This window comes from Acinonyx jubatus, chromosome B4 (genome assembly GCF_027475565.1).
Source record: "Acinonyx jubatus isolate Ajub_Pintada_27869175 chromosome B4, VMU_Ajub_asm_v1.0, whole genome shotgun sequence".
NCBI lineage: Eukaryota > Metazoa > Chordata > Mammalia > Carnivora > Felidae > Acinonyx > Acinonyx jubatus.
In genome coordinates, this window is record NC_069387.1 from 24,298,456 (window position 1) to 24,323,508 (window position 25,053).

The 25,053-nt window shown below is 37.8% G+C and overlaps 1 protein-coding gene across 16 annotated transcripts in view; it reads right to left on the reverse strand.

The window, feature by feature from the left end:
- ABI1 (abl interactor 1) overlaps positions 1–25,053 on the reverse strand; it is a 142,791-nt gene that overhangs the window by 71,524 nt on the left and 46,214 nt on the right. For all 16 annotated transcript variants that reach the window (XM_027073680.2, XM_015070624.3, XM_027073679.2 and 13 more), the window contains exon 2: positions 3,922–4,089. In XM_027073680.2, the coding sequence (XP_026929481.1) occupies positions 3,922–4,089 (168 nt within the window). The remainder of the gene's footprint in view (positions 1–3,921; positions 4,090–25,053) is intronic.

Consider the following 25,053-nt stretch of genomic DNA (forward strand, 5'->3'; position numbering starts at 1 on the left):
GGATTTGCAGAGAGGCACCTGGGTGGCTCAGTTGGTTAAAAGTCTGACCTTGGCTCAGTCATGATCTCGCGGTTCATGGATTCAAGCCCCACATCGGGCTCTGTGCTGACAGCTCAGAGACTGGAGCCTGCTTCAGATTCTGTACCTCCCTCTCTCTGCCCCTCCCCGGTTCATGCGGTCTCTTTCTCTCTCCCAAAAATAAATAAACATTTTTTAAATTTTTTAATAATAAAAGGATTTGCAGAAATTTAAAAACAATGCCACTCTTCTCACAAATTGTTTTTGTTTTGGATAACAGTTGCTTTTCATTAAAACGTTATTTGTATTAACATGTAATGGATTTACTTTATTGTTAAATAAGTTGGTAAATACTTGAATATTTATCAATTTTAATTTTTGATAGGATAAATACAGAAAATCTACCAATATAAACCAAAGCCTTTTGGATTCTCAATAATTGAAGATGTTAAGGGAGGCTGAGAATAGACAGTGTGAGAACTCAGAGCACTGATCCAGCTAGCACCTCTACTGCAGGAACTCACTGCATCTCCCCAGTGCCTGTACACACTGCATTTGCCTAGTCAAACCTAGGTTTATCAATGACCAAAAAAAAAGAACTTTTCATAATGTAAGTTCATCAAAAGCACATTACAAACCTAAGCATTTACCTTATTATGTTAACAACATAGCTGCAAAATACATTTAAAAATGGTAAAAATTCAAAGAAAAATAGAATACTCAAAAAATTAGAGTCAGAGGTTACAACTACCTTCCTCAACAATAAAACAAGTGGACAAAAAGTCAGTTATGGATAAAGAATTGAACAATATTATCAACCAATCTAACTTGAGGAGATTTACAGAACATTCCATCCAACTACAACAAAATATATATTCTTCTCAAGTGCACATAAAACATTTACCAAGAGAGACTATATTCTGGATTATGAAACAATTCTTAATATATGTGAAAAGATTCATATCATATTTTCTTACTACTGTAGAATTAAATTAGAAGTCAAGAGCAGAAAGATCCTTTGAAAATCTTGAAATATTTCCAAGTAGCCATGGGCCAGAAAGAAACAAAAAACAAGACTTGTAAGTTATTTTGAACTGAATGAAAATGATGACGGCACAACGCATCTACATTTATGAGATACAGATAACACTCTATTTCGAGGGAAACTTATACACCTATATTAGAAAAGACAAAAGGCTCTCAATAACCTCAGCTTTTACTTTTAAAAAGTATAAAATAAGAGTAAATTAATTCCAAGGAATAGAAAAGGAGAAGAAAAAATCAAGTACAAAGTAAAAACACAACAGAAACCAGAACAGTACAGAAAATTAATGAAACCAAATGCTGAGGACTTTAGAAGATCAATAAAATTGATAAACTAGCCATACTAATCAGTTTAAAAAGAGAAAAGAAACCAATTAAGAATATCAAGAATGAGACATGTGACATCACTACAGGGTCTACAAATACTAAAAGGATAAGGGAATGTTGTTAACATCTTTATGCAAGCAAATGACAACTTAGGTGAAATGGCCAAATTCCTGGAAAAAGACAAAGCTTACTCAAGAAGAAGAAACAGATAAAGAGAACAGCCCTGTATCTACTAAAGATATTAAATAGGGGCGCCTGGGTGGCTCAGTCAGTTAAGCATCCGGACTTCAGCTCAAGTCATGATCTTGCAGTTTGTGAGTTGGAGCCCCATGTCAGGCTCTGTGCTGACAGCTCAGAGCCTGGAGCCTGCTTCAGATTCTGTGTCTCCCTCTCTTTCTGCCCCTCCCCGACTTGTGCTCTCTGTCTCTCAAAAATAAACATTAAACTTTTTTTATTTTAATTTTTTTAAAGGTATTAAATATATAGTTACAAGCTCCCTGCCAAGAAAAACTCCAGGCCCAATGGCTTCACTGGTAAATTCTACCAAACATTTAAAAGAGAGCAAGTATCAATCCTATATACACTTTTCCATAAAAGTGAAGAGGAGGGAACACTGTCCAATATATTTGTAAGACTACCATACTGACACCAAAACTAGACAAAGACATTACAAGAAAACTGCGGACCAATAACTCTCAAGAGTATGGAAGCAAAAGTTCTTAACAAAATTTTAGTAAATGAAGTCTAACAATTTATGTAATGGAGAATATAGCATGGTCAAGTGAAGTTTATCTCGGGAAAGCCAGGCCAGTTTAACATTCAAAAAAAAAAAAAAAGATCATTTCAACAAACACAGAAAAAGCATTTGACAAAATCCATCATCCACTCCTAATAAGAACTCTCAGCAAACTGCCTTTAGAAGGCAACTTCTTCAATCTCATAAAGCATATTTCTGAAATAGCTACAGACTATAATCATAAAAGTAAAAAAATGAATGATTTCCACTAAGATAAAAACAAGACAACAGTGTCCACTTTCACTACTCCTATCCAACATTTTCTTGAAGCTTCAAACTAGAGCAATAAGGTTAAAAAAAAAAGGGGGGGGGGGGAGGGGGAGGGGGGGGAGGGGAGGAGAGGAGAGGAGAGGAGAGGAGAGGAGAGGAGAGGAGAGGAGAGGAGAGGAGAGGAGAGGAGAGGATGGGAGAAATTAAAGGGAAGACGTAAAACTAAAACTGTATTTACAGATAACATAATCTTCTGTAAAGAAACTATAACGGATCTATACAATCGCTACTGTAACTACTAAGTGACTTTAACAAGGATACAAAGTAAATATACAAATGTCAAATGTACTTCTGTACATACGAGCAAAAAAATGATCAAGCTAAGAGTATAAAAATAATACCACCTACAATAGCATAAAAATATGATACACTTTGGAATAAATGTGACCAAAGATGAACAAGGCTTAAAATACTAAAGTCTACAGAAACCACACAGATGTTTAACATCATTAATAATCACTAGGGAAATGGAAACTAAAACCTCAGTATTAGAATGGCTAAAACACCTATGAGAATAACTAAAACTAAAAACCAGCAAGTGCTGGTGAGGATATGAGGCAACTACTGAAACTCACCTACAGTGTTGGTAGAAACATGAAATGGTATAATAATTTTGGAAACAATTCAGGTATAAATTTGGTTATAAAGTTAAACATCTACTACCATGTCACCTATTCATTCCACTCAAGACATTTAATTTACTCAAAAGAAATAAAAATATATGGCCATATAAAGACTTGTACACAAATGTTCACAAAAGTTTTACTTGTAACAGGCAAACCCAAAAACAATCCAGATGTTAATCAACATGTGAATGGATAAACAAAATGTGAAACAATGAAGCAGTACCCAGCAATAAAAAAGAAGTGAACTATTTTTACATACAACATGGATGAATCTCAAAATAATTATGCTGAACGACTCCAGACAAAAAAACAATATGTATCATATAATTCCATTTATATAAAATTCTAGAAAATGTAAACTAATCCACAGTGACAGAAAGCCTGAGGACAAGGGACAGAAAGGTGGGATAACAAAGAAGTATGAAAAAAAGGGGGTGGGAGGCGTTCATTACCTTGAATGTGTTGATGGTCTCTTGGGTAATACGTATACAAAAATTCATAAAATTGTATGCTTTAATTATGTACAATTTATTTTCCTTCAAAAAAAAGGCTTTTACAGTAGGTTAACTGGCAATGGTCACACAACAATGTGAATATACTTAATGCCACTGAACTCTACACTAAAAAATGGTCAAAATGGTAAATTTTATATTATATATATGTTATCACAAAAAAAAAGTGGGTTTACTGAATTCAAAGCTGAAGCCAGAAGTGATAATAACTACAGTTAGTAAGATAAGTAAGGAATTCGCATTTCCAGGCTATCTACTTCTTTGACTATGCTGCTTCTATTCTGCCAGCTGATTAAATGTGAATTTAAAGCCTTTTTTAAGTTCTTACCTGTGAGATATGATTGATGGAAGACTCCATTCTCCGAAGCTGAGAGGCTTGGATATCCAGCAACTGGAGTACATTGTTGGCCAATGCATTTATTTGATAAGCAACACTAGCTAGGGATTGGGTTGTGTAGGCTTTGGTCTCTTCTAAAGCTTTTCTCTTATCTGCAGCCTGAAAATAAGAACAAAAACAATCGATACTTATTTAAGGTTAATATTCATTAAACATATATGCTATAGAAAAAGAGAGTTATAATTATATTTTTTAATAGAAAGGCTCAATTGAATCAAAAAACTTATCAGAGCAGTCTGATGATAGTTGCAGAACACTGGCAAGGCCATGGCAGAAATCCCTGTCAGGTGGGACCCACTGTCTCCTAAGCAGCCAATCCACTGAGGCACCTGGGTGGCACAGTCGGTTAAGCATCCAACTTCTGCTCAAGGCAGGGTCCGAATTTGAGCCGCACTTTGGGCTCGCTGCTGTCAGCGTGGAGCCCGCTTTGGATCCTCTGTCTCCCTCTCTCCTCTCTGCCCTCAACCCCACTCACGTGCACACACTCTCAAAAATAAACATTAAAAAAAATTTTTTTTAAGGAGTCACCAAGTGACTGTCATCAGAGGTACACATTACAGCCCCTCAACCACCAATTTATCACATTACATCTTCAGAACCTTCTGCCAGCCCCAAGCTCCCAACTCACTGTTGACAGTTTGGCTAAACTAGAATAATGAGTGTTGCCTCAGCATCCATTTTGTGTGGCTAAAGTGGCCTAGAGAGGCCTTGAATTGACACTAGCTCCTCCACAAGTGGATGCCCCAGACAACAGCCCTCAGGGTCACAAGTAAATTTAAGTTCCTGATATAATTCCCCAAACCCACCTTGGGAGAAACAATCTCTCCTGTCTCCCACTTCTTCCCCCTTTGTGCCCTTCGATAAGACCGCCTCGGAACTTATCAAAATCCTGCTGTTTTGGGTTTTAATTAACCAATCCAGACTTAGCCTGGAAACCCCAATGCATTCTGCCGAGGACCCTAATAAAGGGATGTGCCTCAAGTCCTGCTGCTCACTCGCTGTATATACCCTGCACTGAACTTCTCCCTGTGTCTCCTGGAGGCATCATACTGTGTACCCCCAGGACTTGTGAATAATAAACTACTCTTTCACTTTCCCTTGCAGTCCTTTGTTGAACCTTAGCTCACCAACCAGGGTCTCTACTTAACAAATGTTAACATTTTGGGATGAGCACTGGGTGATGTATGGAAACCAATTTGACAACAAATTTCATATATTGAAAAAAAAAAACCAAAAAATAAATGTTAAAAAAAAATCCAAACACCTACCAACAATGATACAAACTAAATCCATTAACCAACATCAGAATTCCAACCTCCCTGTTATCCATTATGACCATGTCTCTTCTCTCCACAAAAACCACTGTGAATCTTATAACACAATCCTTTACCCACCTGTTCTTCCCAAACTCCTGTACATAACTCAGAGTCTGGTGGTGAGAAAAGTTCAGAGACAAAGTTCACAGAGCTAAGTTCAAAGACAAGTGGTGATAAACTCTTTGTAGTAAGGTGGGGGCAGCAACTTAGATCACAAACAAAGCATAAATATCATTAATATATACTCTAAATATTATAAAAAGGCCAAGAATCAATTTAAAAAACAAATCTAACAGTTCACCAAAAAGGCAATATAACCACTTTTAACCATTTGAAAAGACATTCAACTGCATTCACTATAAAAAAGTAATGCAAATGCAAACCAATGTGATATACTATTTCTCACCTACTCATCTGTCGAACATCCAAAGGTCTGACAAGGTACTCTGCAAAGTTGTGCAGAAAGATTCTGATACAGAGCAAAATTACATATCAATTTTCTTTTTTCTACCCCAGTAATCTCATTTTAGGAATCCATCTCAAAGAATCACTGGCAAAAATATATTATACAGTTATTCATATTGGCACTATCTGTAAAAGACTAACTCACAAACTGTGAGATCATGACCTAAGCTCAAATCAAGAGTCACATGCTTAACTGACTGAGCCACCCAAGTGCCCCAATCATTCTTAAAATGAGATTTATCCTTAAGACAAAAATAACTGAAAGAGAAAAGAAACCCTGAAACCGTTTTCAATCATTTTATTGCTGATGATAGTTTGGGAATTATTAATCTGAGACTGTTATTTGTGTAGTGTGAGATGAAGCAAGTCATTACATGTTTATGTCATTGAGAAGTGAGATTTTGGCATGGTTCACAAGACTTGATGTAAGAAGAACAAGGTTTAAGAAAAAAAATTAAAAAAAAACAAACAAACAAGGTTCTGGATTTAAATTGAAAGCATCAGTCCAAACTGAATTTCTATTTTATCATATCATATCACACATCAATATCCTACCTCTGTCCAAAGAAATGGCCTAATTGTAAAACATGGTGACTATAGTTGGTAACACTGTATTATATGACTGAAATTTGCTAAGAAAGTAGAACTTAAATGTTCACACACACACACACACACACACACACACACACACAAAGACAAATATGTTAGGTGACAGATATGTTCATTAGATATGAAGAATCCTCCTCAATGCATATGTACATCAAACTATCATGATATACACTTTAAATATATTACAATTTTATATGTCAATTATACCTAAATAAAGGTGGGGGTGGATAAGAAAATGCCTAAAAATAACTGTCTAACAGCCACGGAACACTACTTATTACTCAGATTATGGTCTCTAATACCACTTCCCACTGCAAGGACTCTAGACTCTTAGCCAACGACAAGTCTAGGACATGAAATATACAAGATGCACTATGTGTATTGCAAGGCATGTGAAAGCCACCAAGGCTCTAGGGTCATGCCAAAAGGACTCAAAAATCAGGTGGAATAGGGTTGCCTCGGTGGCTCAGTCAGTTAAGCATCCGACTTCAGCTCAGGTCATGATCTCACAGTCCATAAGTTCAAGCCCTGCATCAGGCTCTGTGCTGACAGCTCAGAGCCTGGAGCCTGCTTCAGATTCTGTGTCTCCCTCTCTCTGTGCCCCTCCCCTGCTCATGCTCTGTCTCTCTCTGTCTCAAAAATAAATAAAAACATTGAGAAAAAAAAAAAAAGAATCAAGTGGAATAAGCTGCCACAGGCCACAGATGATACAATGTAAACATCAATGAAGATAATAACTTCGATGGAATGAAACACATGAAATGCTTAAATATGAGTTTGTAACAGTATTAAAATTTTTATTTTTAAATTTTTTTAAGTAATCTCTATGTCTAACATGGAGCTTGAAATCACAACCCCATGATCAAGAGTCTCATGTTCCTCAAGGACAAATTGAGCCTGCCAGGTGCCCCTAAAAATTTTTTTAAAAAGGTCATTGCCCAGTTTCGGAGGATGTTAGGGACCATCCTAGGAGGGGAGGAATGCATCAGCTTTATTTTTTTTTTTTTAATTTTTTTTTCAACTTTTTTTATTTTTGGGACAGAGAGAGACAGAGCATGAACGGGGGAGGGGCAGAGAGAGAGGGAGACACAGAATCGGAAACAGGCTCCAGGCTCCGAGCCATCAGCCCAGAGCCCGACGCGGGGCTCGAACTCACGGACCGCGAGATCGTGACCTGGCTGAAGTCGGACGCTTAACCGACTGCGCCACCCACGCGCCCCTGCATCAGCTTTATTAAAATATGAAATGCATACAATTCAAAATTTTTAAGTATACACTTCAGTGTGTTTTGACAAATGTGTACACAGTTTTTGCCTGTTCTAGAGTTTTTGCCTGTTCTAGAGTTTCATATAAATGGAATCAAAAGTATATATAGTCTTTTGTGTGTGGCTTCTTGAAATGCATCCTTGTTACTGCTAAGCAGTATTCCATTGTACAGATTTACCTTGATGTGTTTACTCATCAGCTGATGATGGTTTGTTTCTAGTTTGGGGGTACTATGAATAAACTGCTATAAATATTTGAGTCCAAGTCTTTGTTGTGGACATGTTTTCATTCCTCCTGGGTAATACCGAGGCAATACCTAAGAGTAGAACGGCTAAGTCCACAGTAAATGAAGTTTCTGTTTAACATTATGAGAAACTGCTAAGCTATTTTCCAAAGTAGCAGTACTATTTCGTATTCCCACCAGCAATATATGTGAGTTCTAGTTTCTCCACATCCTTGACAACACTTGGTATGGTCAGTCTTTTTAATTTTACTAGGGGTTTTAATTTCAACTTCCCTATTAAGTCACGATGATGAGCATCTTACCAAATACTTGTATACTATCCATTTCTTTGATAAAGTGTTCAAATCTTTGCCACTTTTAACTGGTTTTTTATTATGACTGAGTTGCATATGTATATAGATATATGTGTGTGCGTGGCAAAATATATATACTGAATACAAGTCTTTTATCAGATATATTTTACAAATATTTCTTCTAGACACGTAGCCTGCCTTTTCATTACTTTAATAGTCTTTCAAAGGAAAAAAAAATATTTTTCTTTTGATGAAGCCTAATTTACCAATTTTTTCTTTTATATTTCATGATTTTTATGTCCTATTTTTAAAAATCTCTGCCAACCCCAAGGTCACTGAGATTTTCCCCATATTTTCCTCCAGAAATGGAGGAAAGAAGTTTTATAATTTTTGCCCTTACATTTGATAGAGCTATGGTCTATTTCATATTAACTTTCTGCATGAGATGTAAATTAGGGTAATAATCAAAATCATTTTCTTATATATAGATATCCCAATTGCTCCAGCATCATTTGTTGAAAAGATCACCCTTTTCTTCAATGAACTGTCTTGGCACTAACTCAAAAATCAACTAACTACATATATGTGGGTCTACTTCTGGGCTCTCTTTTGGGTTCCACTGTAATACCTGTTGATCCTCATCTAGTACTATACTGTATTGATTACTATAATTTTAATAACTCTAGAAGACAGGTACTAAAGTCCCCCCACATCTGTTTTCCTTTTTTAAGACTGTTGTGGATACTTCTTTTTTTTAGGAAATTTTTTTAACATTTATTTATTATTGAGAGACAGAAGAGACAGAGCATGAGCACGAGAGGGGCAGAGAAAGAAGGAGACAAAGAATCCAAAGCAGGATCCAGGCTCCAAGCTATCAGCACAGAGCCCGACGGGGGCTCGAACTCACAAACGGGGAGATCATGACCTGAGCCGAAGTCGGATGCTTAACCAACTGAACCACCCAGGCACCCCATGTTTTGGATATTCCTAAGTCTTTTGCACTTTCATGTCAATTTTAGAATCACTTTATCAATTTCCACAAAAGAGTCCACTAAAAATTTGACAGGGATTATACCGAATCTAGAAATCAACTTGGAGAAAACTGCCATCTTAACAACACTGCATCTTCCAGCTGTAAACACAATAACCCTCCCCTATTATATAGGTCTTCTAAAAAAAAAAAAGTCACAGGGAGAATTTAAAGTGTTTGTATACTAACTGCAAACATTTTGTTAAATTTATCCTTATGTACTTCATATATTTTTTTTAATGTTTATTTATTTTGAGAGAGAAAGCTGGGGAGGGGCACAGAGAGAGGGAGAGAGAATCCCAAACAAGCTCCACACACACTGTGGAGCCCAACATGGGGCTCAAACCCACAAACTGTGAGATCATGACCTGAGTCAAAATCAAGAGTCAGACACCGAACCAACTGAGCCACCCAGGCACACCATGTATTTCATACTTTTTGATGCTATCATGAATGATACTGTTTTTATCATTTCAATTGCCAATTATTCATTGCAAGCTTATGGAAATACAATTGATTTTTTAATATTGACCTTGTATTGTAATCCTGCAACATTGCTAACTTCATTTATTTGCTGCGGTTGCTTTTTTGTAGATTTCTTAGGCTACTGTACATAGACAATCACAAAAGGTGATTTTACTTCTTACTTTCCAATCTGTATATCTTCTTTTTTTTGCTCTATTGCACTGGCTTTTGGGGCAACTGACCTTTATAAAGATATATGCCCTTTATGAATCTAAGGAAGTACTTTCAATTCTTAGTATGTTTAAAACTAGGCAGATTTCATCTTGAATGATACTTTTCAGTTATCCACTGAATTCTAGAGTTTCATCTGCCTTTTGTTTTGTTTTCAGTATACAAGTTGCACACTTTTCTTTCACAAGAGTCAGAGAGACTACTAGCTTTGCACTACCCTCCCTTCCTCCAGAGCACATAATTATACTTCATTTCCCAGCTTCCCTAATTGCATGGTCATAAAACTAAATATTGCAATGCAATGGTAACAGAAATGGGTGTTTCTTCCAGGCCTACACAGAGAAACCTCTCATGCACGTTCCAATGCAACTGTTAAAAGTAAAATGTAGTCCCTATCAAAACAACAGAGTTGTGTTTAATGGAAACTATTTTATACTGCTTCCATCTTTAAATTTAAAATAATTAAAATTAAGGGAAATTTAAAAATTCATTTTTTCCAACTAGCCACACTTTAAAGTGCTCAATACCTACATGTGGGTTGCCACGACTTCATTGAAGACACAGGTCAAGTCAGTTAATTTCCTCTATAGACCACTGAATTTAAAAGCAAAATCTGCACCAGAATTGCTGTTGTTGCTTATTTCAGGCTTGTAAGTTTACAAGCCTGCTGTTCTTTTATTATACTTTAACTGCATCACTACCAACAGCTTTAGTACATTCCAAGTATCAAAACAAAATGGATTATAAACTAGAAGACAAACAGCCAGAATTTCTCCAAGGAACTAAAACAAACATTGTTAATTATATATAGCTGTCTTCTCTGCAAAATCTAAAAACTCTTAACTAATCACTCTAGAAGTTGACATGTGATATGAAACCCATTTTGCCACCCCTGTCTTATGCCACTGATGAAGTCTGCTTAAAATGGAAATAAACATGTTCAGCTTTAAAAGAAAAAGTTAATTACTTAAAAGAGCTAAACTCAAACAATGTAGCTAAGAACTAAACAGGAAATTCCTTAGATAACTGAATTTTATGACCAGCCCATACATAAAACTAGCTCTCTTCTTCCTTCCTTGTCTACCTGTGGAAACCAAGCTTTAGTGAGTCAGGATCTGCTAGTTGGAGCAAAGAACATTTTCAAGTGATATCTATACCTGTACGTCCCGCAAGGTGACCACATAGGCAAAGTAATTTCTTTTTTTCACTCCCTAAAGTGGAAATTACCATCTATAAGCAAACTCTCTCATATCCATAAGTTTACCTTTAACCATATTTCCTCTCCCTCATTTTCTCAACCTTCATCTAGTACCACAACAAAAATCTTTCTCCCTCTCTTTATCTCAAGTAAATACTTGGATCCTAAAAGGCACAGAACGTTGTCATGACTATGCTTAAAACAAATGCACTCTAAATGAAAAATGCTATATAGTTTTTGAATTTTTGCCTGTTTTTATCAGAAAAATACTAAAAAAGAGAGAAAAATATGAATGAAAAACTGTATCATGGTCCCATCATTCAAATAGACCATGTTAACATTTTAGTGTATTTTTTTTCAAGTCTCTCAGTATGTGTTTGTATGCAAGAATGTAAAATCTGACATTATACCCTTCAGTCCTGCTTTTTCGTTAAATGATGTACTGTGGACATTTCTCCATGGCCTATTCTTCCTGAGCATCTTTTCAAAAAAAAAAAAAAAAAATGTGCAACTGCTTCATGGTTATGGCAGTAGCCTGTTTGTTGCCTACTTGCCTCGTTTTAAATCCTCTAATATTAAGCTGATTTTAATCAGAGCATCAACATATTGAGCCCTGTGAAATAAACAAATTCAAATCCAATTTCTTCTAAATGATCAAACAAGAGATAGCATCATTTAGTAGTTGCAGGCATTCAGAGGAAAACATGTACAGTTAATTATGAATACCTCCTACTGTTCCCGAGTAATAGTTAATATACATACAAGTAGAAAGAACAATATGATAACCCCATATACCTGCCCTTCAATTTCAGTATCATATTTAGTTTTATAAATTCACATTTTACATGGTTTTATAATGCCCGCAAAAATTTATATCTGAAATAACATGAAAAATTAATGTTTACTTATTTTTTAAATGAACTCAGAACTCTTTTCTTAGAAAGAATCTTAAAAATTGGGGAGCCTGGGTGGCTCAGTCAGGTGTCTGACTTAGGCTCAGGTCATGATCTCACAGTTCACGGGTTCAAGCCCCATGTCAAGCTATGTGCTAACAGCTCAGAGCCTGGAGCCTGCTTCAAATTCTGTGTCTCCCCCTCTCTCTGCCCCTCCCCTGCTTGCGCTCTGTCTCTCTCTCCCTCTCTCTCAAAAATAAACATTAAAAAAACAAAATTTAAAGAAAGTATCTTAAAAATTAAGTATCTATTAAATAGACATGTTTAATCATATGAAATAAGCACCAAAACACCAATACTGTCATTTTGTTCTAGCTCTGCCCTTAAATCTGTTTACTTCACACACTAGGCACCATTCATTTATTAATTACATATTTATTTTACAGTTTTAATAAAACTAATAATTTTCTTCCAACTCTTCATAGTAACATATTAGCTGTACAATTAAGTTCCAAATACAAACCTGTAAGCTAACGTTCAAAGTGCCATTCTAGGGGCACCTGGGCAACTCAGTTGGTTAAGCATCTCTTAACTTTGGTTCAGGTCATGATCTCCTGGTTTGTGGGTTTGAGCCCTGTATTGGGCTCTACAATGATGGTGCAGAACCTGCTTGGGATTCTCTCTCTCACCTTCTCTCTCTGCCCCTTTCCTGCTGGTTTGTTCTCCCTCTCTCTCTCTCACAATTAAATAAACATTAAAAAAAAATTTTTTTTAAGTACCATTCTAGGGGCACCTGGGTGGCTCAGTCAGGTAAGCATCAGACTCTTGATTTCAGCTCTGGTCATTATCTCACAGTTTGTGAGTTCGAGCCCCATGTCAGGCTCTGTCCTGGGAGGTGAGCCTGCTTGGGATTCATTCTCTCTCCCCCTCTCTCTGCCCCTCCCCTGGCTCATGCTCTCAAAATAAATAAACATTAAAAAAAAAAAAGTGCCATTCTGAGGTAGGGCCCTACTTCGTTAAAAGATGTACTATACAGGGGTGCCTAGGTGGCTCAGTCAGTTAAGCGTCCCACTTCAGCTCAGGTCATGATCTCACAGTTTGTGAGTTTAAGCCCCGTGTCAGGCTCTGTGCTGACAGCTCAGAGTCTGGAGCCTGCTTCAGATTCTGTGTCTCCCTCTATCACTGCCCCTCCCCCGCTTACATTGTCTCTCTCAAAAATGAATAAACGTTAAAAAAATTAAAAATAATAATAATGTTAAATAAAATAAATCTTATATGGAAAACAGAGCCTATATACCTAAGCACATATGCTATAGAATGCTATAAATAACATTTCAAAATAATAATATGACTTGAAATTAAAACATTCCCTTTCTCACTTTGAAACCTTCCTGAAAGTCTGCCAAGAGGACTTGAAAATAATTTGCTTTCTCTGAAAAGCAATAATTTCTCTCTGCCCTAACTGCAAGTGGCTTAATGACCTGCTTATTAGGTAACAAACAGAGGAGGTCTCATGTGCATCAAAAGTTTTCTGCCATCTTGCTTTTGTGTCTATACCTTTTCTCCCCCCTTTCTAGAAATGTAATCACGTCATTTCTTTTAATAACTTTTTCTCTTTTTCTTTTTTTCTTTTAAAAACTTTTAACTCTCTTCTAATCCAAACCTCCCAGAAACTTTTCCAAAGTCTGTATTTTTCCCCACAGAATATTTTAAATGGTTTAAATAAGGTTTTTCCCAATTAGTTAATGGAAGCAATTTCATGAAAATCCATTAAAAAATAACCTAAACCTACATAAAAAAATACTCTATTTCAATGATTCCAACAAACCAGATAGTGTTAGATGCACCATTTTTATCTAATGACTGAGAAAAAAAATGCCAATTAAATTGTGTCAGAGTGCTTTCTTCAGAAGAATTATTTTATATTTATAGAAAATGCTTTTTCAGATTTAGATGGTCTCTCTTAATCATAAAGAAAGTAATAAAATCTGCTAGAAAATTCATGTTCAAAGTTATCCAAATCCCAAGAACAAAAAAAACCTCTTATCTTTTGTATGATCCAAGATCTAACCAGATTTTACAACTACTGTCATGTCTATCTAGTTTCCTTAAAACTCAAACAACCTTAACCCTTCGACCCTGATCGTTTTTCATGTTAAAGACATAGATATTTTAAAAATCCAGGAGTGCCTGGGTGGCTCAATAGGTTAAGCATCCAACTCTTGACTTTGGCTCAAGTCGTGATCTCACAGTTCATAGGTTTGAGCCCTGCATGCAGCTCCATGCTGACAATGCAGAGCCTGCTCAGGATTCCCTCTCTCCCTCTCTCTAAATAAACAAACAAACAAACTTGAAAACAAAAAAATCCAGACCAGTTGTCTTAAGAAAGTCCTACAAACTGGATTTGTCTGATTATTTCCTTATAACTATATTCTGATTAAGCAAAGTGGAAAGAATACTATATAGGTGATGCTGTGAACTTCCCACTGCGGGTAACACAATATATTTTAAGATAAGGCTCTACCATTATTTCCAGAATTTTCTTCCAAGCTGCTGACACTAATTCTGCAAATTTTGATACTAGTGCTATCTTAATCCTACCAGAAGCTGTTGCCCCCCTGCCAAAACTTTCTTAAGGCAAAACCCAGGACTCTACTCTTTCCTCAAATGGTCCTTAATGATTTAACAGGTTTCAATAAACTGGTTAAACCACCAGCAAAAACAACCAAGTTCACACAAGTACAGACAATGACTACTGCTCTACCAGCTTTTTAACTGTAAAATGCATCCCAATTTCAGAAAAGGTTAAAATGTGGGAGTGAGGAGGAAGTTTCTTAGAACTGATCAAATACAATATATAAGGAACACTTCTTGGTCTAAGGGCCCTCCAAAAAAAAAAAACCACAAGTATGGTAATACTAATAGGAAAAACTTAAGACATGAGTTTTATATATCATAAAGTACACAAAACAAAACATCTATTTTGCTGAAGGCCAACCTAAGGTTTGATTGGTTTGAGACCTAAGAAACTTTCCAGTAAATTTTATAATCATTTATAAATTATAAATCATTTATAAATCCTTTTGTGGAAAGGATGAGCGGGAAAAAGAGAGCACATGGACTAAATGTTGGTTCACCACTGACAAACAAACCTCGTAAGCATGGAGTCATGGGGATTAAGTTATGCATATATTCAATACCCAGCTAGCGTTGAAAGGATATAATTTTCTCCAACACAGTTCCCATTCTAACAAAAGTGAAAACTAAATAAAACAAACTCTACCAGGCTATGGCAAATATCCAGCAAAAAGAACAAATTGTTTGCCTAACAATTCAGGTTGAAATCAAGCTACTGTAAGCCTTAGCACAGATCCTCCTACCACCTCCCACTGAAGCAACTGCTAACAGACCTATGAGCTTCCAGCAAAATCTAGAGGAAGTCTCTGTGCCTATCACACAGTTCTGATGGTCAAGGAATGAAAGTTGTGGCACACTCGTCTTTAATAGAAGAGGTAATGCAATCAACAGCTAGTATACTCTATATAAAATTCAAAATTCAACCCTAATAATATAGAATATATTTTTAGGGGCGCTTGGGTGGCTTAATCATTTGAGAGTTTGACTTCTGATTTTGGCTCAGGTCATGATCTCACAGTTCGTGAGATCGAGCCCCACATGGGGCTCCCCACTGAGCATAGAACCTGCTTAAGATTCTCTATCCTCCCTCTCTCTCTGCCTCTCTCCCACATGCACTGGTGCACTATCTCCCTCTCCTTCTCTCAAAATAAACAAACTTAGAGGAAAAAAAAAAAAAAGATTGTTTTTAAACCTTCACAAGTTAATTTATATCCCCAGGGCATTTCCAATAACTAAATATTCAGACTCTGAAATTTTAAGTTTTGCCATAATTACAGCCTAAGTCAGTGACATTTATCCCAGACTAATTCCTATATATACTACAAAACTTGTATTTTAAAAAACAGACTTAATGCAAAACCTGTAAAAACCCAGCTTGCAAAAAAGCAACTACATTTTAAATTTTTTTTTTTTAACGTTTATTTATTTTTGAGACAGAGAGAGACAAGCATGAAGGGGGAAGGCGCAGAGAGAGAGGGAGACACAGAATCGGAAGCAGGCTCCAGGCTCTCAGCCATCAGCCCAGAGCCCGACGCGGGGCTCGAACTCACGGACCGCGAGATCGTGACCTGAGCTGAAGTCAGACGCTTAACCGACTGAGCCACCCAGGCACCCCAAAAGCAACTACATTTTAAAAAAACTTTTTTTAACATTTATTTAGTTTTGAGAGACCGAGAGAGAGAGAGCACAAGCGAGGGAAGGACAGAGAGAGACACACACACAGAATCCGAAGCAGGCTCCAGGCTCTGTGCTGTCAGCACAGAACCCAACATGGGGCTTAACTCACAAGCCGTGAGATCATGACCTGAGCTGAAGTTGGGACACTTAGCCGACTGAGCCACCCAGGCGCCCCTAAAAGAGCAACTACATTTAAACACAGAATTAGTTACACATAATTAGTTTAAGTATTATTGACAGAATATATTTCATACTTAGTCTGAGACACTAGCCTCCTTCCACTAACTCCTTCCATGTTAACTAATTATCTTCTCACATGATCTTCTTTCTTCTTAAAAGAACTGAAATGAGAGGGGAGGTGAGTGGGGGGGATGGGTTAAATAGGTGATGGAGATTAAGGAGTGAATTTGTGATGAGCACCGGGTGTTGTATGGAAGTGCTGAATCACTATATTGTACACCTGAAACTAAGATTACATTGTACGTTAACCAACCAGATTTTTTTTTAATGTTTATTTTTGAGAGAAAGACAGAGTGCGGAGGTGGGGGAGGAGAAGAGAGAGACACACAGAATCAGAAGCAGGCCCCAGGCCCCGAGCCGTCAGCAAAGAGCCCAACACGAAGCTTTAACTCACAAACCGTGAGATCATGACCTGAGCCAAAGTCGAATGCTTAACTGACTGAGCCACTCAGGAACCTCTGGAATTGTTTTCAATGTTTATTAATTTTGAGAGAGAGACAGCAAGGGTGCATGGGGGAGGGGCAGAGAGAGAGGAGAGAGAGAATCCCAAGCAAAATCCCATCCAACTGCTAACTGGAATTTAAATAAAATTTAAATTTAAATAAAAACAAAAAAAAAGAAACTCAAAGAGCCATCATGATCAAGACTGTAGGCTGGGCAAGTACTTTCACATACTGCTAGAGGGTGCAATTAGACAAGTATAACATTTCTCTAAAATGCATATATTCTTGGGGCGCCTAGGTGGCTCAAGACTCTTGATCTCAACTCAGGTCTTAATCTCGGGGTTGTGAATTCAAGCCCTACGTTGGGCTCCTCACTGGGCGTGAAGCCTAATTTAAAAATAAAATAAAAATATAAATAAAATGCATATATTTTTCACTTCCAGAAATTTACCCAAAAGAAATAAAAGGTCAAGTGCCAATGAGGCTCCTGTGTGGCTTAGTCAGTTAACTGTTTGACTTCAGCTCAGGTCATGATCTCACAGTTCATGGGTTCAGGCCCCACACTGAGGTCTCTGCTGCCCACTTTGGATCCCGTCTCCCTCTCTCTGCCCTTCCCCAACTCGTGCTCTGTCTCTCAAAAATAAACAAAAAAGAAATTTAAAACAAGGTCAAATGCCAAAACAAAAAACCCATATGTTCAAGGATGTCCACACCACCTTTGTTTATAACAGTGAAAAAAGAAAAAATAGAAATAATCTAAATGGCCAATGACAAGTGATAAAAAAAAAATTCATATACTAGAATGCCATGTAGTCAATAAAAGTGATAGATACTTACCAACAAGTAGTGTGTATTAAGACAGGATTCAAACTGGGAAGCAGGGCCACTAAGACTTAGAGAATAAGAAATTAATTACAGGGGTGCCTTGGGTCGCTCAGTTGGGTACACATACAACTCTTGATTTCAGCTTGGGTCAAGATCTCACAAGTTCATGCTGTTCAGGATGGAGCTGGCTTGGGATTCTCTCTTTTCCCCTCCCCTGCTTGTGCGCTCTCACGCACGTGCTCTCTCTCTCTCTCTCTCTCAAAATAAATAAATAAACTTAAAAAAAGAAATTAATTATAGAATTTTATGTTATACAATTTATAGGGATAGTTGGGGAGGCTGAGATAGTCCACAAGGCAAGTGGGAGGATCATAGAGTCATCAATTTGAGAAGCTAACCACACCCAGCTGCAGAAATGGGACTGCAAAAGAAATGCTCCTGGGGAGATCTGGGAAGCTATGCTTCTGTAGGTCTCGTATCGGGTGAGGGGCCTGAAGCCACTGTTGACCAAACTGTCAGTAACCAGGAAAAAGAGGTAGATGCAGAACAAAGGAGACCAAGATCAAGCTGGAACCCACCAACACCTCTGTGCCTCTTAATACATCTAACCAGAGAAACCTTTAGAAGTTAATGAATGCTGTTTACATAAATTCTCTTCTGGCCAATTCTAACCCACAACCATACAGGGAAGGAATCATACTATAGAACCAGCTTAAGTAAATTGACATAGCACAAACCACCACAGTACCCTCTATCAATATGCTTTGTGTACCAACCTCTTTCACTGTATTTAAATCCTAAATAAAGACAATAGCAAAAACATGCTTCAGTCTAACATAATACAACCATCCGCATACAATCAAAAAGATGCTATCTTCCTAAAAGAGAATACAAAGTTTACTTTCTCTTTGAGTAATGTTGATTCCTTTTGTAGCTGGCTTCGTTGTACTTCCCCTTTGATATCTTATAACTTAAATACTCAAATACTAGGTTAACCACTTAACCTAGTATTTAACTTAGCATTAACTAAGAACCTAGTATTAACCTGGTATTTAACTTCGCATTAAGTAAGTATAACCTAGTATTAACTTAGGCTAACACACCTTAAGTTAAATACAGGAGAACTGGGGAGAGAGGAGAAAAAGAATCGACTATATATACACAAATATTAAGGTATAGATAGAACAAATATTCATAAATACTAGAGTTTTCATTCTGTAACTGATCATGAGGTCATAGCTGGCATTTATAATTTTCTTCTACAGTCTACTACATATTCCATTTATCCTCAGCAATCATCTCATCTGGTTGTTGCTCCTTGGCTGGTGACTCAAACCATTGCCATTAACAGCCCTGCCTGTATTCAATTGCTTTCATATTCTGTTAACTTTTATCATAGGTCATGGAAGTACTAAGAGGCACTCCAGATGATCTACTGCATTCCTCACATAGTCCTCTTCACCCTCACTGTGTAGCAGCAACTCAATTTCCACTTGGGAGTCAGGCTCAATCACCCTAACCAATCCAGTAATCTTTTGCTTTGCCTATCAATTCACTGGCATGAAAAAGCTGAAGTGGCCAGGTGTTCAACTTCTAGTTCAACAGGACCAATACTGCTTTTCCCAGTAAAAGCATTCCTCTCTTTGGGAATAAGAACTCTAAACTAGTATACCCCCAAGTTCTGAGAAAGGAAGCAAAAATTTTGCTAGGGGTAATAGTGAGAGGACTTCATTCACTTTATGTCAACCTCTTGATTCTCTAACTATGAACCTCTGGCTACCAAAGAAATACCACCACACACTGGTGGCTGATTCTGAGACTGGAACCACATCTTAGAGAACATTACCCCAGAACTGCAAAGAACTGCCACCAGCTGGTGAAGTGAGTTTTCAAAGAACATTGCACTGTTGTATCAATTCAGCTGTTTCAAGGTAGTGGAGAACATGGTAAGATCATAATTCCATGAGCATGAGCCCAATGCCACATTTCACCTGCTATAAAATGAGTTGACTGGTCAAAAGTAAGTGATAAGAAATACCAGAGGAATGGTGCTATCTCAGGGATTCAGTGTCAGCTCTCTCCAACTGGCAAGCTGGTCATTCAGCAGCAGTGGCAGCCAGGTTGGTCTTGGTGAATGGAAGTCCATATTGCTAAGCATATACACAATCTCCAGCCTGCCACCCTGACATCATTTTCATGAGCCCACTGAACAAGGATAAAGGTGGCTGGGGAAAGAGACTAGAATCCAGAGGTTACACCTTGTCCACTTGATTACAGAGATCCTTCTCTGTTGAGGTTACTCTTTGATGGGCATTCACAATGAACACAAATATTACCTGATATCCACTGAGAAGCATATCTATATACCTATTCCGCATACTTCCAATTATGTTCTTTCCAGGTCCATAATGAATAAGCCCAACAACTGCTACTGCCATGAGTCAGAGTGGATCTACATCTCTAACCATCTCTTTCCAAGCAAAAAGTTCCATTGCATTGCTCAAAGTTCCATTCATCAGGAGAATTTCCCTTCACCACTCCCCTTCTGGGTCACCCCTGAGTGTGGCTACAGTGTCATAAATATCCATCTTCAGGTGGTACCAGCATATGATGTAAAACCATCTGTAAATTCAGCTCAAGATTTTTCTTCTTCAGAACAGAAGGCCTCTGGAAATGGATGGTGCAGCACAGTGGGAACAGCTGGGTGGTGGAGGTAAACAGGTCAACGGTGCCTGGGACTCCCTCACAGACCTGCTTCGTGTCTTCCTTCAGGAGGGGAGCCTGACAAGACAGTGGCTGTATGTACTGACTCCGTGTCCAACTTCTAAATGCCAACCAGACTGTCCTACATAAATTCTCTGCTATGCCTGTTCCCATCCAGCAGTGGAACAACAATGTCTGCTTTCAGGTCACCCACATGTTCTCTAACATCAAGATGGGCATCCACTTTGTGTCCTTCGAACACTGGGGCCAGGACACGCAGTTCTGGGCTGGTCACTATGGAGCTCATGTAACCAACTCCAGTGTGGTTGTGCAGGCCCACTGGTCTTAGTCAAGGGCTATCCTTGCAACAACCTGACTGATGCCTTCCAGGGCCTGGGACTATTGGCAAGGACTTCTCATTAACCAAGGGCATGTACATCCTGACATCCTGGATACTCCAGAATCCATTTGAGGGTCCTGCTGGGCCCCCTCTTCAGGTTCCGCAAACTACTAGATCTACCATCAGATCTACCTACTGCTGTTGTAGGGCATCAGATCTACCTACTGCTGTTGGTAGGGCAGTCCTTCAGATCTATCTACTGCTGTTGTAGGGCAGTCCTTCCCCTGTTGGGGCAGGGGGGATGACACAGGTGAGCACCCAGGAATGCTGGTCCTGGAGAGGGCTCTTCACCTTCACCCCAGAGGTCCTCTGATTCAACCGCAGCCCCCCTCTACCTTTGTCTCCTCTTGTTTCTGCTTCAGGGGTTTTATTGGTCCCTTTTGGGAACTCCCCTCCCTTCATCTCTGAAGTAGAATCTTGTCCTTATAGCTGGGAAAATTCCAGCCACCTTGGGTGGCACACTTAACCTCCTGAAACTTCAGGGCTGGGACCAGGTCTCGCAATTGAAAGTCAACTAGTTCAAAAAATGTTTGGAGATCCTCAAGGACCCCTGTGATTGTGTGGTGTATAAAATTATTTTTTACTTTGAGGGGCGCCTGGGTGACTCAGTCGGTTAAGCATTCGACTTTGGCTCAGGTCATGATCGCACGGTTTGTGAGTTTGAGCCCCATGTCGGGCTCTATGCTGATAGTTCAGAGCCTGGAGCCTGTTCCAGATTCTGTGTCTCCCCCTCTCTCTGTCCCTCCATGCTCATGCTCTGTCTCTCTCTGTCTCTCAATAATAAATAAACGTTAAAAAAATTTTTTTAAATTATATTTTACTTTGAAATGTTTCATGAACATTGGGAGAATAATATATCAGCAACAGCTATCTGCCAGTCATATGTAATAAATTTATTATTTTGCAAAAAAAAAAAAAAAAAGATTTTTCTTCTTCAATCAACTGCAACTCCTCATGAGACCACAGGTACAGGTTAAGAGTGAAGAAGCGAAGATGCTAGGGTATGAACCACAAGAAAAGGTGTATATTTGGTAAAAAGCTAGTAACAAATAATTATGTACCTGTTTTTTTTTTTTAAAAGAAATGTGTATATTTATACACACTCAACAATATATCAATATATTAATATATCAATATGTTAGTAGTTATCCTTCAGTAAGGAGATATGGGTGATTTTTAATATTCTTTGTATTTTTTTCTGTATCCAGTTTTTTCAATGATCATTACTTCAATAATCAGAAAGAAATTATTATTTTTACTTAGAGAATTTTTCTTATATAATCTTAATGGAAAAAAAACAGAATATGTATCTGTGTATATAGTGTGACCTAATTTTGCTTGGTATAATTAAATACCTATACAAACTAACCCACCAGATATTGAGAGGGGATACATCATCATGTTAACAGTTGGATTATAAACGATTTGTGCTTTCATCTTTATTCTTTTGTGGAATTTCCAAATGTTCTATAATAGCCATGTAACATTTTTATTGCAACCAGCTTGCAAACAGCAGGAAACTAAAACTAATGCTAATAATACCTCACTACCACCCCACCAAATAGGAGAACAGAAAGAACTTGAATCCTTGATACTACTAAGTTAAAGAATTAACCAACCCTGGGACAATCCTACCTTGGAATTTCTTGTGATATAAAATAATAAATGTTCCACATTGTTTAAGCCTGAGTTGTTCATTACCTACAGCCAAATGCATCCTTAAAGATTTAATTTTTATATGGGAGAGGGGCAGAGTAAGTTCCCAAAACAGGTTTTGGTTAAACTTGAAAGTAACAACTTTAATACTCCTAGTCATATAGACAAAAAATCTATTAGGGTAACTCCCAAGTTACCAAAGTCATTTTCTAAACTAGTCCACTAATTTATGGCTGATTGTGTTACTCATTAAATGTTATCTGAGAAATCAGTCTAGTTTGCCCTTCCCACAAGGCAATCATATTTTAATATGTATCAGTCTGCTCAGGCTGCCATAACAAAATGTTGAATGGCTTCAACAACAGGAATTTATTTTCTTACAGCTCTAGAGGCTAGAAAATCCAAGATCAGCCTTCTGTTTCTGGTGAGAGCATTCTTCCTGGATTACAGAGGACCAATTTTTCATTATGTCCTCACATGGTGGAAAGAGACTGATCTCTGGTGTCTCTTCCTCTTTTAAAAGGAACCCAGTTCAGGGGCACCTGGGTGGCTTAGTCGGTTAAGCGGTCGACTTCGGCTCAGGTCATGATCTCACGGTTTGTGAGTTCGAGCTCCGCATCAGGCTCTGTGCTGACAGCTCAGAGCCTGGAGCCTGCTTCAGATTCTGTGTCTCCCTCTCTCTGACCCTCCCCCGTTCATGCTCTGTCTCTCTCTCTCTCTCAAAAATAAATAAACGTTAAAAAAAAAAAATTAAAAAAAATAAAAATAAAAATAAAAGGAACCCAGTTCTATCAGACCTACACCCTATGATCTCATTTAATCCTAATCACCTCCTTGAAGGCCCTATCTCCAATACAGTCACAAGCAGGGTGAGGGTTGGGGCTTCAACATATAAATTTGGGGTAAGGGCCCATAATCCAATTCCTCAAATATCAGAAAACAGAGCTATCTTACAAATACCCAAAATAGACTTTTTTTTAAGTTTATTTATTTTGAGAGAAAGAAGGGGAGAGCACGTGCAAAAGCTGGAGAGAGGCAGAGAGAGAAGGGGGAGAAAGAGAATCCCAAGCAGGCTCCACACTATCAGCACAGAGCCAGACACTGGGCACAAACCCATGAAGATCAAAACCTGAGCCAAAATCATGAGTTGGACACTTAACCAAATGAGCCACCCCAGGAGCTCCCAACATATACTCTTGATAGTAATACTATTAACAGCTATATATTTATGCTCCAAAGCATTTTCACACAATAAACTAAGCAGACTCCCTGGTTTCAAAGATAAGGACACTACATAAAGTTCAGAGATATTAATTTGTCCAAAGATCCTCTAACTAGTAAATGGAGGAGCTAGGACTAGAACCCAGGTCTGCATCTTAGTCCAATGGTCTTTACACATCTCTCACTCTTCTCATATGTACTTAAGGGACTGAAATTTTATTTAACCTAATGTTCTAAACAAGCGAAGCAGCTTGAGGGTCAGAAAGAAGGGCAAAGAGCAAAAGACAGAGTTCAAAGCAGAATGTAACAAGCAACAAGAACATTAGCTTGGAAGTGAGCAAGCTTCAGTATTCATACTCAAATAAATGTGACTCTGTTAGGAAATTACTTAAGGACTATAATGCAGGCGCAATGGGGAAATAAACCACAAGACTAGAAAAAACCTACAGGCCCTTGAGGAATTTGGAATTCATCCTGAGGCTAAGGGATCCACTGAAGGATTTTCAAGAAGAAAAGGCATGAACTAGTTTTTGGTTTTAGAAAGAGCACTTAAGCTGCAGTTTTAAAGCAGATTGGGAAAATGAAGAGAAGACAAGAATCGAGACAGGAATTCTATTGTATTAATACTCTGTACCACACACAAGAAAGGAATTTTTATGTTAAATATCCCACTTACAGTAACTTACAATGAGGAAAAAGAAACTTAGTGATGTTAAGCAATCTGCCCAAAGTACCACTGCTAGGAAGAAACAGAACCACTATGTCTCCAAAAGTCATGGTCTTCCACTATACCACCTGCCTCCCAGTCTATAATTCTATAATTCTAACAGTGAATAAAATACAATTCTAATGTGTCAGAGTGAAACTACTAACGTAGTTCCTCTAAGATAAACCACTCCAAGTCATCATTAACTAATTTATATACCAAATGAATTCTAATTAACTGAAAGAGAATACAGTGAGAAAGTTGACTTTCTTAGGGTAGCTGAGAATGTTTTTGATCTACAGAACAATGGTGTGTATAGAGGTTCTATAAATGAGAGAAACAAAAATTAAACATTTTACACTTTTCTAAGTTATTCCTCACTGGGCTAAAGTAACAAATTCACATCTTCAATTCATACTCAAATGTGACTCTGTTAGGGAATTACTTCAGGACTATAATGCATCGTTTTGCCAATTACTAGGTAAGGTGGTAGTTAATACTGTCACAATCAGTACCACCCTTAATTAACTGACTCGTACTTAACA